The following is a 14,442-nucleotide window of genomic DNA, read 5'->3' on the forward strand; positions in this document are numbered from 1 at the left end:
TTTCCCTCTCAACTGTTACCTTCCAATTAAACCATACATTTGTCACCCTATTCTGAAAAAAAACAGACAGCTGCTTTTGATCACCCTCACCTCCTCCACTACCTTCTTTCTCTTGGGTTTTGTGACACTGCCCTGTCCTGGTACTCCCAGGACTGTCCTGGTACTGTCCTTACCACTCAAATCGCCCTTTCAGTCCCTCCTACAATTGAGTATCATATTCTTTACCACTCTCTATCTCTTGGGGCTCATCAAAGATTTGTCCTAGGTTAATATTCTGACAATACTCAAATCTGCCCACCATAGTATTTAGAGGCCCAAACATGCAGCTACAAAAAATCTAAGAATTGTCTAAAAGCTCTTGTTCAAGCAAATAATGATGAAAATGCAACTATAAAACATTTTGTTATCATAATGCCAAAAAACCCCATTGTGCCATTGCCCTAAAGGTTTCATATAATCTATTGTGGTCTAGATTTAAACCATTCTTCTTTTAGATTGCAAGCTCTTTTTGATTACGGCTCTACTCCTATTTATTATACAGTGCTGTAGAATATGTTAGTGCTTTATAAATATGGCTTAATAGCTACTTTATCTGCTACAGACATTAGAAGAGTAAATTCATTCACTTTAAATGCTTTAAAAGAATTTATAAATTCATACTTCAGCCAAAAATAATCTTCTGTGAATTAGTTTGTGCTATGATTGTATTAATTCATAATCTACAATCTATGTTAATTTAGTCCATGACTCTCATTGAATCTTTGTAGAAGAAGTCAAATCTGCTTATCAACACCAAAAAGTGTACACAAATCCACAGTGATTTGAAACTAGGTTTGAACAAAACAATTAGCGGTGTATATTTTGTTTGTAAATCCTCACTTTAACAGTTCAAGCTTAGCAGTGTGATTTGAAAAGCTAATTTCATGTAAAGATAATACTTATTAAGTTTATCTCTCAGAGTTCTGTTCACTCTGTGATCTATAGATAGTTTGTTAACTGAAGCAGAAAATATATGACACTGCAATATTTCAGCAATTTCACGCTAACCAACCACAAATGGATGTAACATGTACTGATTAGATTAAAGGCTATATGCAAATAGTAATGGTCTGCATTTTATTTGAGCTTTAGTCTCCATATAAAGCTTTATCATTATTGTTTTTTAACTAAATGCAAAGAATAAAAAAAAGGAAAGCAAAGGGACATGGCAAAACAATATAGAAACCCATCATTGCATTACTATGGAATAATTACCCTCAAACCATAAATATTCAGAGAAAATGCAAATACCTACATAGAAAAAAATGTTATCCAGGGGTGGAATTTTGTTATTCTGCTAATATACATGTGCAATATGGAAAGGTACACCAACACTTACAAATTACTTTTTCAGTTGTCTCCTGTGGGAAAAGCGATCATTCACCTTTCAAAACATAAGCAGAAACTAAACATCCGATTGTTTTCTTAGAAAAACTGATATGTCCACTGAGGTATAACTCCTCGGAATGACTGTGATGTTTACATGCAGGTGTAAAAGCAGATACAATACAAAATCAAGTGCCAGGATGGTCTAATGCAGGTAGAAGCTCTGCGATAGCATATACAGTGCCCTACCTCGTAATAAAAGCTCCTTTCCACTATTCTACAACTGCTCCTCATAGTAAAAAAAAAAAAAAAAAAAGTGCTAATTTCTTTCAAACTCAGCACCCAGACAGCTTTTCAGAAGACAGGGAGAGGGGCTGGAGAGAGCCCCGATCCAACTCGGTGATGAGGAACACAAGGGGCAGATAATAATTACATCAGTGTTTTTTCCAGATAGGTTTCATGAGGAAAAATGCATGCTGAAACTCATAGCGCATATTCAATTTTTTTTACTGCTGGCAAAAATTCAAATTGAGCTGCAAAACTGTAACGGGCAAAAGAATTTGCCTATTCCTAACACTACAAATAAACTTAGCCTCCTAACAATAGCAGTGCAATAAGTCATTAAAAAAATCTATAGGCAATGAATGTCAATATTATATATTTTCAAATTTCGGTAACCTAGATTGTATATATACACTTAGTTTTGTCATTATGCATATATATCCTAATTTTACCATTATCCATGCTTATTTGGTTTTAAATCTGTTTCCGCAATAAAGTGTTTATAATTGTATTAATGTATTGTTCTATTGATCTGATCCCTGCAGTTCATGATTCTAAAATAAAACCAAGCGGTCTGGTTTTTAATACAAAGCCAAGACAATAGGCTTGTGGCATAAACATGTTCAGAGAAAATGCAATCTTTGTTTAAAATTTGCAATATTCAGTGTTTCTGAGCTACTGTATGTCACTATAGGAATGAGGCTGTCATTCTTTCTTTTGAGAACATTCAGTGTAATCAACAATATACACAACCTGCATCAGAAATCTAATTTAGAAACTCTATGCAGTGAAGCAAATAATTGGAAAAAAAAATTCATACTTGGGCTGGCACTGTGGAAAAATTCATGCTAGAAAAAACATGTTCATCGCCCACAATAAAATGAGTTTGCATGTTATGCTGGATTTAAAAGTGTTTGCCTAGTTTAATGGCATACTGATTAGTTAAGTTGTAGAAAATGTGTGGCCTGCCACCAGTGCAAATGTAGACCATCACTATGTAATTTGGATTTATTCAGAACCATACATGGACACAGTACTTACTTTAACACTTTTATCAATATTATCAAACAAACAAAAAGAAAAACTATATGTGTTGTTTATGGCACAGAACTGTATCCTAATAAACATCCAATATTATTTTTAACTCCAGCCTCTTCACCTCTTCGTCTCTTAATAGACGATAGAATAGAATTTCCACAAAACTCCTCAGCCAGTCCTTTTTAATGACAGATAATAAACAAGATATTCTAGTAGTGTCAACTTAGCTGAATAGATTTCTCAGTTACCTGACTGTAGCCAGCAATATAGACAGGAAATTATTATGTCTTTCATCTATCACAGCGTTAATCTCACTTTTGGCAATTCCCAAATTATATAAATATTAATGTTCATCTGTATGGATTGTTACTAGGCCACTCATGAATGTGATGTAATCTCATTAATCTAGTGTCACAATATGTGTCAAAGCATGAATATATCTGTCACACAATTATACAGTATATAAATATAAGGAGTCAGTGCCAGGCAGTAAGTTGCTCTGTTACTGCAGTAAAATAGTCAGTAGAAGCATAAAGGAGATTGACAGCTTAATTATGAAAAATTTATATTAGCTTCTACAAACAACTATCCAAAAAAGCAATCCCCCCCCCTTTTTTAAAAAAAAAACAGTAAACACCACTTTTCAACATTAGATAAATAATAAACAGGGCTTGTACTGAACATACATTTTGTCATTCTACTTCCTGCTCTGCCAAAAAGGTAAAAGCAAATCAGTAGTTCACCATGAGTAAGCAACTATTTCCTTTTCCTGACTAAAGTTTGTTATCTGATAAGGAACAGTTTATATGGAAGCTTTCTTGTGAACTACTGATTTGTTTTTACCTTGTTTGGCAGGACAGGAAGTAGATTGTGACTTTACATTTTTTTTTCATATTTTGCCTGTTTAGTGCAAAAAATAAAAGACAATAGCACAAGCCCTATTCACTGAACTGACATTGAAAAGGGAGTATACTGTCTATCTCAATATGCTTCTTACTTCTGTTTTCTAGAGTGCTCCTTTAAAGCTAGGTGCCACACACTTTTGCTCTCCTTCAAAGGACAGTGAAACAATATGTATATGCCTTGTACAACGGCTCTAATATGTTGACATATGTTGGGAGCATGATAAGTTTAATCTTTAAATAAAAGGTTTGGACTGAAGTTGTAATAGGTTCATATGGAGAAGCTGTTGCATAAATTCTAGCCACAGATCCCTATTAAAGTAGGGTCAAAGCCACACACTATGCACATGGGAAAAATATTTGTGACATTATTTAAAGCATAGGCAGGGGATTTGTTAAATATAAACTCTAGGTAGGAGTCTTATAAATTACATTTTAGTCAGGATAGAATGCACAGTGTGTAGAAAAGGTGCAGTGTATTGCTATTCTCAAATTGTTGCAAAGTATCAATGGTAGAATCTAGAAGTCCTGTCAAACAACCTTTTTAACCTACAAATCAATATTTTTCCTGTTTCTTTACACCTGAACATCGTCAAATGTCTTCTTTATTACATTTTTGTTCAAGTTTATTCAATAATCCCTGGTAGCAATATATGGGGCAATGTAACGAAAAGTGGAAATACCCGTGTTCTTGAATTAAAACGAGGACAAACAAGGAAATTAAGACTACTCTATGTTTGGTCCTCGTGAGGTAAGTAATCGGATTACAAGTATATAAGCCTTCACCATATGCTGTTAACAGGAGTCTATTATGCAGAGGAATTATTGTATCTTGCAAGGACCAAACATTGAGTGGCTTCAACCTTCTTGTTAACATGAGTTAAAGATATAGGGCTTTTCCCAAACTTACTTTTTTTATGTGCCAAACTCTTTCCCTTTAATTACCAAGGGTTCCAGATCCAGTGTGTTAGTCGTTTAGTCCTATAAAGATTTGCATTTAGATACAGCAAACTTTATGTAGACATTTGCCCCAGAGTGCTCACCATGTCCCACCTTATCACTCCATTCAAATAGATTATAGCGCTATGGGGCAGATTTACTAACTTACATTTCTCATTCTAAAAATTATTATTAATAATAATTATTAAAATATTTAAAAAAATGAATAAACTCATTAACATGAATGTCTGAAATTTACTTAAAAATCTGAACTGAAAAACTGCAACTTTTTTTGGAATTGTTGCACCAAAACCTCTACTTTTTGTCACACAAAAGATCAGCATCAAAAATTTGAAAATCTCTAAAATTTCATAGCAAAAGAAGGATCCTCCAGGGAAGGGAAGGGATATGACATCTGCCATTGACTTCTATGAGCTCAGCAAGTTTTAGTTGTCAAAATGTAGGATTTGGATTTTTAGCCATTTTGTTGCATAGTAAATCTCGAAAAAGTCACAACTTTTTTTGAAACTTTTAGTGCTAAAAATCCGAATAGTGTGAACTGTGTGATGAGAAAGTAACATCTGTTTTAATTGTATCCCTTTTTCATTAATAGATTGCTCTAAATCTTTTATACAAGTGCTGTTACTGTAAAGTGATTAGTAAAATTCCTGAACAGAAATAATAAATAAAAAGTTACATTTCTAAGTGTTTTCAGCACTGCTTAGAAACTAAAAAAAACAATTACAAAAAGATTCACTAAATGACAAATACATTTGAGAGGGTTATTTACATTTATAAAAATGTACCTTTAACGAATAGAGTAGATATAGTAAATCAACAGAGCATGACAGAAGTGGTGAGTTAAAGAGTTTAATCAAATGCAATGAATAGAGAAAGTTGTTTTTAGAGTGCTTATAGGCGCTGTGTAAATTGATGGCACTATAGAAATAATAATAGGCCTCCATTTTTAGTCACAATCAGAATAAAAATAAAGGAGAAGGAAAGGTAAAACCTAAGTAAGCGCTATCAGAAAGGTCAATGTAAATGAAGCAATAAGCACTCACAGAAAAGCTGCTCTGAATCCTCTATCAAGAGAGACACCAGATTTATTTTCTTATTCTATATCAGACTTCCTTCTCTCAGAGAATTCCTTCAGGGCAAGGCATGAGTCTGCGCAGCTTGATCCTCTCTCCCCCTCACCATTCTGCTGTAATCTGTACTGCCAGCAGCACAACATTTTTTTCTAAGAGAACAAACAGCTGGTACCAGTGACTTTAGTACCAGTGTATGCTTACATTGACTCACCTATCTCTAGTTCCAGAATCAGCTCCAGATCTTTCAGAACCTGTGTGATGCTCATCTAGAAAAAACACCAAAAAATTGTGATGCCCATCAATAAAATCAGAATATATATATATTTTTTTTTTTTTTTTTTTTTCTTCATTTAAAAAAAATGGTGGAACCATACCTCTTCTACAGTAAAAGAGCCAGATGCTTTTCTTTCATTGTCCCTGCTAGAATTAAAAACAATAATAAAGCTTAGTATATATAGATATATATAACGGGATTAGATCCCTTTATTCAGAAACCAATAATCTAGAAAGATCCAGATTACAGGAAAACCATCTCTAAGCAAATATCATGGAAAGACCCATTATCCAGAAAACCCTAGGTCCCAACCATTTACTGATAATATATACCAATGCTGTCCAACTGGCAGCCCGCAACCCCCCTCTGTGTGGCCCCCACCTGTCTGGCTGCTTTGATGGCTTACCTTTGTGCAAGCTTTAAATGGTATCAGTACTGTAATTAACTGGCCCCCTGCAAGGTTGACACCTCGCATTCAGGCTGTATCCCCTGCATTGTTTAAAAATGTAATCCCCTGTGTTTTTCACACCTTTTAATCCCTGCATTGTTTACCCACTGCATTGTTCACACCTCAGGCTCAGACTGTAAACACCCACAATGCTCACCTGTTCACACATCAGTAGGAGCAGAAGAAACCCACAATTAAACCTATAACACTATAAAAAGAACATATACTGAGGTGGTACTGCAATTAAAAAGTTTAATATACACTTATTGTGCAGACTGTAGCAGTGCCAGCATTGTGTATGCTGCCTGTGTGTGCCATACACACAGGCAGCATAGGGCAGGCAGAGTATAGCACACACAGGCAGGGTAGGGCAGGCAGAGTATGGCACACACAGGCAGGGTAGGGCAGGTAGAGTATGGCACATACAGGCAGGGTAGGGCAGGTAGAGTATGGCACACACAGGCAGCATAGGGCAGTCAGAGAGTGGCACACACAGGCAGGGTAGCTGTACTACTACCATTAATAAGGGTATGGTCATGTGATAACACGGGTTTGGTTTTAAGTGGGTGTGGTTTAAAAAAAGGGAGTGGTAAAAACTGGCTTCCATTCCCTCCACCATGTAGGCCGGAAAAATTCTCGGTACCACAGAAGTTGGACAGCACTGATATATACAATAGGTGTTTTACATCCAACAGACTAAAGCCCAAATTGATACCAAAATTAAAAATTCTACAAAACAAAAAACATAGTTTGATTTATTGGTAAACCAAGACCTAGAACCTAGTTGACCCTTGTAGATAATAATGGTAAATCTTGCAAAATAAGTAACTATTATAGTATGAAATAAACAGTGGAAGCATCATTTGGCTAAACGGATTTAAAGAGTAGATTTTTGAGTGACTATTTTTGAGTGCAAGCTCTTTTCTTTTAGTGGAAGAAGTTTTGGGGGGGCAGTAGTGGGGGGGGGCAGAAGGGGTAAAGGGTTGGAGAGAGTAGAGGAACAAAGGGGCAAAACAAAACCGAAACTGCGCCTAGGGTGAAGTAGACCGTAAAGTAAAATGGTTAGTTCTAGTGTAGCTGAATTGTCTCTGGGTCCTGTGGTCTGTAGGGTTCAGGGTGGTACCTGGAGAGGGATTAAATAGGGTTTGGGTTTAGGGTTCTGCATTTGAGAGGAAGTCTAGTGGTGGGTTTGTCAGTCCCCGGTACTCCCATATTTGCCATGTGTTGTCTCTATGTGGTTTTAATAAACTCTGAGTACATTTTTTTTTTTTTTTTTTTAAAAAAGCCAGATTGCAACTATAAAATGAATGTCAATCTCTTCACAATAATGTCAGTTCCAATAAACAATTCTGACACAGAGCTATGGTCAGTTATTTCAGCTAACAAAATACTGATGTGGCTAATCACACAATTAGTGTGACCAGCATAGACATTTTGCCTCCACTGTTGATCGATAAAGCCAAAACTGATGAAGTTTCCACTTTTAAATACCATTTTACAATTACCATTATCCTCTTTATGTTAAAGTTTTTATAAATCTGGTCAAATTACAAGCACTACAAATAATTGAACATTCAAATGTGTATGCAGATTTACTGTACTTGGGTCTGTCGGTCACTTGTTGGCATGTGTTATGTTAGGTAAGGTAATCCTATAGCTCATGCTTGATTCAAAAATGCACTATTTAATAACCACTGTATATTTAGTGTAAACAGGCTTGGACTGGAAATCAAAATAGGCCCCAACATTTCATGGACACTGAGGCCCAAACAACTGCCCAGAAGCCTAATAAAAAGTCTATGACATCTTACAACAGCCCCTCTGGCATTTGCCAATATTCGCAGATCGACAGTCTGGGCCTGAGTGTAAGGATGTTTTTTTAATATACAACACATCCTATTAAATGACTGAGATAATCTTTACAGTAATTTTAGTGTCTTGCAAGGCTTCTCTTGATACAAATGGCTATGTGAACTGAAAAAAAAGTATTAATTTTAGCACTGCCATACCACAAGAAAAACACAATCCATCAGAATTCAACTACAGAGCAAATATTACAGTAGCAATATATATTTATGCATGATGAGTGGAGGAGTGTTAAAACAAGTACCTCTCATTCTCTCAACTCTTTTCTTCTGTTTAGCTTTTTACATGTGTCTCCACATATTACTCCACCAGAAAAGTACCTATATTTACTCCAGCCTTTGCCAGGCAATCCTATGAGTCCACTGAAACAGTTACAGCAGGTAATGCAATAATTACAATGAATGGGCCAGAGGATCCTGCATTCTGGTTCAGCAATCTCGATAAATAAGTACACATGAGAGTAGACCAAAATCTATTTATACAGTATTATTTAGAAAATGTCTAAACCAGCATCAGGCTAGTGATCATCTTGCCAGTTTAGGACTTATTCATTTCCCAGGGTCTGTCTACAACATTAGTAAAGGCTGTACTTCAAAAAACCTACAGGGTTTTAAGAGTCTTTGCAATATATGGTTCCCAAGAACAAGCAAAGCAAAGCTGTACATGAATGCCATTTATATAAAAGCCTCAAGAAGAAAGGACACCATCTTGATGATTTCATCAGTGTTACCAAATAGAGAACTTCAATATAACTTGAAAAAAGAAAAAAAATATTAAGACCATATTGTCCAATATTCCCTATGTTTCAGCAGTTTGATCCAGTTTGCAAATTTAAATTAGTTTGATTGAGTCACTATAGGCACCTTTCCCTGTCATTCTGTACTGTATAATTAAATACAAACAAACCCCAGTGCATGCATGCATGTATATTTATATATACAGTATATATATATATATATATATATATATATATATATATATATATATATATATATATATATATATATATATTACACACACACACACACACACACATATACACACACTGGGGTTTGTTTTGGGGCGTTGAACATGATGGATTCAACCTCTCTAGGTGAGACTGGTGATGAATGGCCATTTTCTGTTCTGTGATTGGAATCTGTAAAATTCTAATCATACTGATTGCATTCAATTATCAACCCAAACAAGTAGTTGGTGAATGACAGAATAAATGAAAAATACTTAAAAATAAATAAAAATACATAAAAATCAAGAGCACCCACTGGCCTTTAGCATAATTTTCAAATGTTACCAAAGGCTAGGGTTTATGGTCACTAATGTATAGCTGGTGGGCCAGAAACCACTAGAACAATTCATCTGTGTATATAATTCAAGTTAAGAGCATGTTGGTTGCCATTGGTTCATTTATGTGTAGAGATTTAATGGACATGTAAAGTGTATTTGTATGAATATAAAAATTACTATCCTTAAAGCTATCTCTTCATTTATCTGTGCCTGATTCTCTCTCTCTCTCTGAGTTTCCCTTTATACATAGTTATCATATCACCCCTTAAGCGCCTCTTCTCTAATGTAAACAACCCTTTAGTTGCATGATGTTAGATGCTTGAAGAAATTTACCAAATCGGTGTCTCAGTTAATATAATTTTGTAGTTGTAATCCATATAATGTAACAGTTGTACAGATTACACATTTGACATATTTCAGAGCTAGAGTATGTAGAAAACAGTCAACTCAGCTGATATTGGCTGTATTTAATAAGTATGTGCTCAGCTTCTTGCAGTACATAAATATATAATTTAGTTAAAATGACCTAGTGTACCAGTACCTTGTAACGGATTTTGGAGGTGGTGTTATCTCTTTAAACATTCTTTCCAGTGCTGTACAGTTCTTGACTTTTGCTTTTGACAACCAAGACTTTTGCAGTGATATAAATAGCCCTATACATATGGACAAAAATATAATGAATTAGTGTGTATACAAAATAACCCACCATTTTTAAAATAAAAATGACTTTTGTACAAATAGACAAAGATCCACTGAAAATAACTGGTTTATGATTCCAGCTTTAAAAAAAAATGTCCACAGATTCCTATATTGCTGTCAACACTATTCTAAGAATTCCTGGTATTAATATGTATTTCTTAAGCTGTATCTTATTCTTAAGCGTTATTCTGAATATCATTTTTTCATCTATTAATAGCTGTTTGGAATAGTAAGTATGGTGATTGCTGACATCTCCTCTGTAACTGAGAAGAGATAGGAATCCTTTCACTATAAAGCAAAGAAAAGCCTCCAAGTTTTCCTTTTCTCAATATTTTTTTTTACGGTGTGTATTTCTGAGCCACTTATGCAATGCTACCAGTTAACAGATATTTCTGCAGATCATATAGCATTTTCTAAATTACCTGGTTTTAATTTCTACATGACCCATATGTCTTATGTAAGCACCATAAGCTAGAATACCAGGGTGCCCAAATGATTTAAATCTGTTACCTGGCATTTGGGAGTTTGGCTTTTCTATACATTGTAGAAACAGCATAACATATTTTTGGCCCAAGAAATTATGAACAGATGGAGGAAGTGTAAATCTAAACTTGTCTTGTATCAAGATAAAGTCAGGTATAGGACCATACAGGTATGGGGCCTGTTATCCAGAATACTCAGGACCTTGGGTTTTTCAGACAAGGGGTCTTTCTGTACTTGGGATCTCTATTCTTAATTATATCTTAGTAGGGATTAAGTACAAGGTACTGTATTATTACAGAAATAAATTCTGGATAAACAGGTTTCCAGAGAATGGATCATATACCTGTATTAATTGGCTTTTGTGTCTGAAGGCTCAAAGCAGTGTACATATTAGCTCTTGTTATAATTCACCAAGAAGCATGCTAAGGAAAGGCTAAGTCACTTGGTGGTGCCAAAATGTTAGGCACCCCGAAGTGACTTTAATTGCTTACCTTGTACCCTGGTGCCCCTGTCAGGAGAAAACAGCACCAGCCCAGGGTAGCTGCATAGAGTATTTTCTTCTTCCTTCTTCGTTCTGCCGGCAAATTCCCAGGGCCAGCGCATGCGCAATAGAGTGAAAGGCGATATAAGTCACTATGTCACTAAGTCACCTAACATTTTGGCACCCCCAAGTAGCTTTGGAATTGAAGAGTTCATATTGGGTGTTAATGGAATTTTGTGAAATTACTTGTACAGTGGATATAATATTAGTAATAAAGTCTTGTTAGACTTTTAATAAACTGTTATTGTGTGATTTAAAGGACACATAAGGACATTTAAAGCCAGGAAAAGACTAGGTGCTGAAGTCACCCTTACTAGTAGCAGAGTGCTGTACCATGTAAGCCATAGAGCAACATCTGCAAATACAGAGTAGGCAATACCTTTTATTGGCTAACTAAGTATATTATAAAATACAACCTTTCAAGACTACTTAGGCCTGAAGCAAAAACCTAAGTAGCTCTGAAAGCTTGCATTTTATAATATACTTATCCAATAAAAGGTATTGCCTGCTCTATATTTTTAGACCCTTACTAGTGTTACTATAGCTGCATGCGTTACAGGGGTGCCTAGGCAATTCTGCAAAGAGCAGTCCTCACCAACTGTTTTTATTTTATGGTAAAATAAATGGTTGTATAAAGGGTCATTTGTAACTGCAAGTACAGTTTCGGATTTAATTTGCCGTGTTTTTCTTTTTCTTACAGTGCAGCATTTTCTTCCCATAATTCAAGTGTAATTGCAGTCCTGATGGGGAAAAATAAATATGTGCATTCTGACACAGGATGCAATTGTGCTGAAAATATTTATGTGCAGGATTATGTCATTTTCAGGTTTGCCATAAAAATTATATATTTGTGAGTTTCCTTAAGTAAAAGCAGGCTACACCTATTGACATCCTGTGAGAATGCTGGAGGTTTTCCTGCATCAATAGGCACACTTGCCGTGATTCAGAACAGGAGGCATGCAAGGCGGTAAAATATATATATTTTATTTAAAATGTAAATTGTAAGGCAATATTTAGTTCAGCCAGTAGGTGACACAAACCCTTAAGGGGATTCTTATTCAGGAGCCTATATATGGAAGTTCAGGAGTGAGGCCTCTTGGCCTGATAACATCAGGATAAGTGGCACCCTGAGGGGAGAGATAGCTGTGCTAGTCAGTAAGGAAAGCTTGGTAACCCAAGAAGGAGTAAGTTTTTGGAGTAGAGGACTGGGTCATTGTGCACCAGGTAGGGATTGGAGCATTCAGGAGGTTATTGGGAACCTATGGTAGCTGTAGTAAGATAGTGCAGGCAAAGCTCAAGCACTGTATGCTGGATACGAGAGAAGTAGAAGGAAAGCTTTATTGGTAAAGAAGGCCCCCCGTTTCAGGCACATTTGTCTTATGACATTTAAGTTCAGTTAACTACATATATAAATTTCAGTAAAGCACTTTTTATTCTTATTGTTAAAAAAAAATGTGGAAATATTTGGTCATAGCAAATGGTGGGTGATAGGCCTTGAATGGCCCTGAATGGTCCTTATACCAAAATTAATTTTCTACACTTTAAGATATATTTTTAAATTCCAAAGGAGGAATGTTATAAAAGCAACAGAAAAAATATTCACAATGCGAAAATGTATGCCTCTGCACAAACACATTTGTCTTTGCGCAAATTTCATATACCTTTTGCAAACGTGGAAACTGTTTAGCAACCACCAGTTCCGACAGCTGGAGAATGTTTGCCAATATTATAATTTGTGCCAGTGCGCAGTGTATGTAATAAAACTGCTCACTGAAAAAGTTATGTTTGCTCCAAAAGATTACACACCTTCAAGTATGCCTTAAAAAGTTTGCAGTGTGCAACTAAAATTTGCAATGCAATAACAGTCTTATAAATAATTTTACATTTTGAAATGCCACTTCCTATTCTTATTTGTAAAATGTTTTTTTCTGTTTACAACTTTTATACATTCCCCCGAAAATCTTGTGAGATGTTTTATTCATAAGTCATAAGGCTAGTTAGAGCTAAGCAAACACTCCCCCATTTGTCTTGGTAATAGGCCACTGGAGGGCACTGTATCCTTAAAGTCTGCAGATCAGTTTACCGTTTTAGAAGGATCAAAGCTGCCCACACTGACAAAAATATGCGGTCTCCCTAAACAGAATAAAATTCCAGCAGGATTAGTAAAATATTCTTAGGAAAGTGAATATAAGAGCTACCTATTAATACAGTGTATGTAGCAGTATACAGTAATATGAAACCTAATGTCCATGGTGTTTGCTGATATTCAAGCAGAAACAAATTTGTTTTCTAAATCGGTAGTTGATATAATTTTGAGAAATGTATTTTTCTCCAACCTTCTAATGTACATTATTTTTACTGCACTTTTTAAAATTGTTATAATAATGCCTGGAAGCTGCTATTGTTCAATTTCCAGCCACGGGGACCATATTTTATCAGATTTGGTTTGTGCAATGAGGTAATAAAAAGTCTAATAAGTAGGACTACTTACCAATGGTTTTCAGAAACCTATGTCTGTGAGTGCCCCCCCCCTTTTTTCTGGAACAAGAGCATCAAGACTCCTTGGATACAAACATGGGGGAGGGGGGGGAAATCATCTGTGGGGGGCTATGTTATTTACCAAGGTTGCTTTAATACTTGGCCAGAGTCTGAAGGTTCGTGAGCAGGAAATCAGGTGCTTGTGATCTGCATAGTAGGCACTTATTAGCTGGTCTTCTTTTCATAAAAGTCCTGCTTGGGTTATATACACAGTAGGTGGTATCAGTGCCGGGCCAAGCCGCCCCCCACCTGTGGTTGTACACACATGCACAAGCGAGCGTGCTTATGTGCACACGGGAGGGGGGGTTATGCCTCTTCTGCCTACCCCTAGTTCTGGCCCTGGGTGGTATTGTATTAAATGGATCTCTCTCTGGTGGAAATCAGGAAATTATAGCAGTTGTCTTTTGCTTCCTCCCAGTCCTCCTGGGTCAAGTCAGGGATTGCACTCCATTTCTCTTTCATGATGTCAATGATTTTGGACAGGAGTAAAATAATAGTGATGACTGAAACAGCCCTGTTACGCTTATCAGAAAAATACAAGAAACCAATGGAAAATTTGGCAGAATTGCACCAAATGCATTAGAGTCAGCTTGCATTTTTTTCTGAAAAAAAAATGCATTTATTTCTAGCGAAACAAAATTCATGGCAAACTATAAAACGGACATTGGTTTACTCTTGCATTTTTTTTT

The 14,442-nt window shown here is 35.8% G+C and overlaps 1 protein-coding gene across 4 annotated transcripts in view; it reads right to left on the bottom strand.

Annotated features, from left to right (window-relative positions):
* Window positions 1-14,442, bottom strand: part of LOC100491589 (synaptotagmin-like protein 2) — a 65,155-nt gene that overhangs the window by 27,118 nt on the left and 23,595 nt on the right. For 3 of the 4 annotated variants that reach the window (XM_012963584.3, XM_031902841.1, XM_002932115.5), the window contains exons 3-5: window positions 10,034-10,145; window positions 5,995-6,040; window positions 5,832-5,886 (exon numbers count right to left, since the gene is read on the bottom strand). The exons of the other annotated variant lie outside the window; for it this stretch is intronic. In XM_012963584.3, the coding sequence (XP_012819038.2) occupies window positions 5,832-5,886; window positions 5,995-6,040; window positions 10,034-10,145 (213 nt within the window). The remainder of the gene's footprint in view (window positions 1-5,831; window positions 5,887-5,994; window positions 6,041-10,033; window positions 10,146-14,442) is intronic. 4 annotated transcript variants of the gene reach the window in all.

The sequence above is a fragment of the Xenopus tropicalis genome, chromosome 5 (genome assembly GCF_000004195.4).
Source record: "Xenopus tropicalis strain Nigerian chromosome 5, UCB_Xtro_10.0, whole genome shotgun sequence".
Classification (NCBI taxonomy): domain Eukaryota; kingdom Metazoa; phylum Chordata; class Amphibia; order Anura; family Pipidae; genus Xenopus; species Xenopus tropicalis.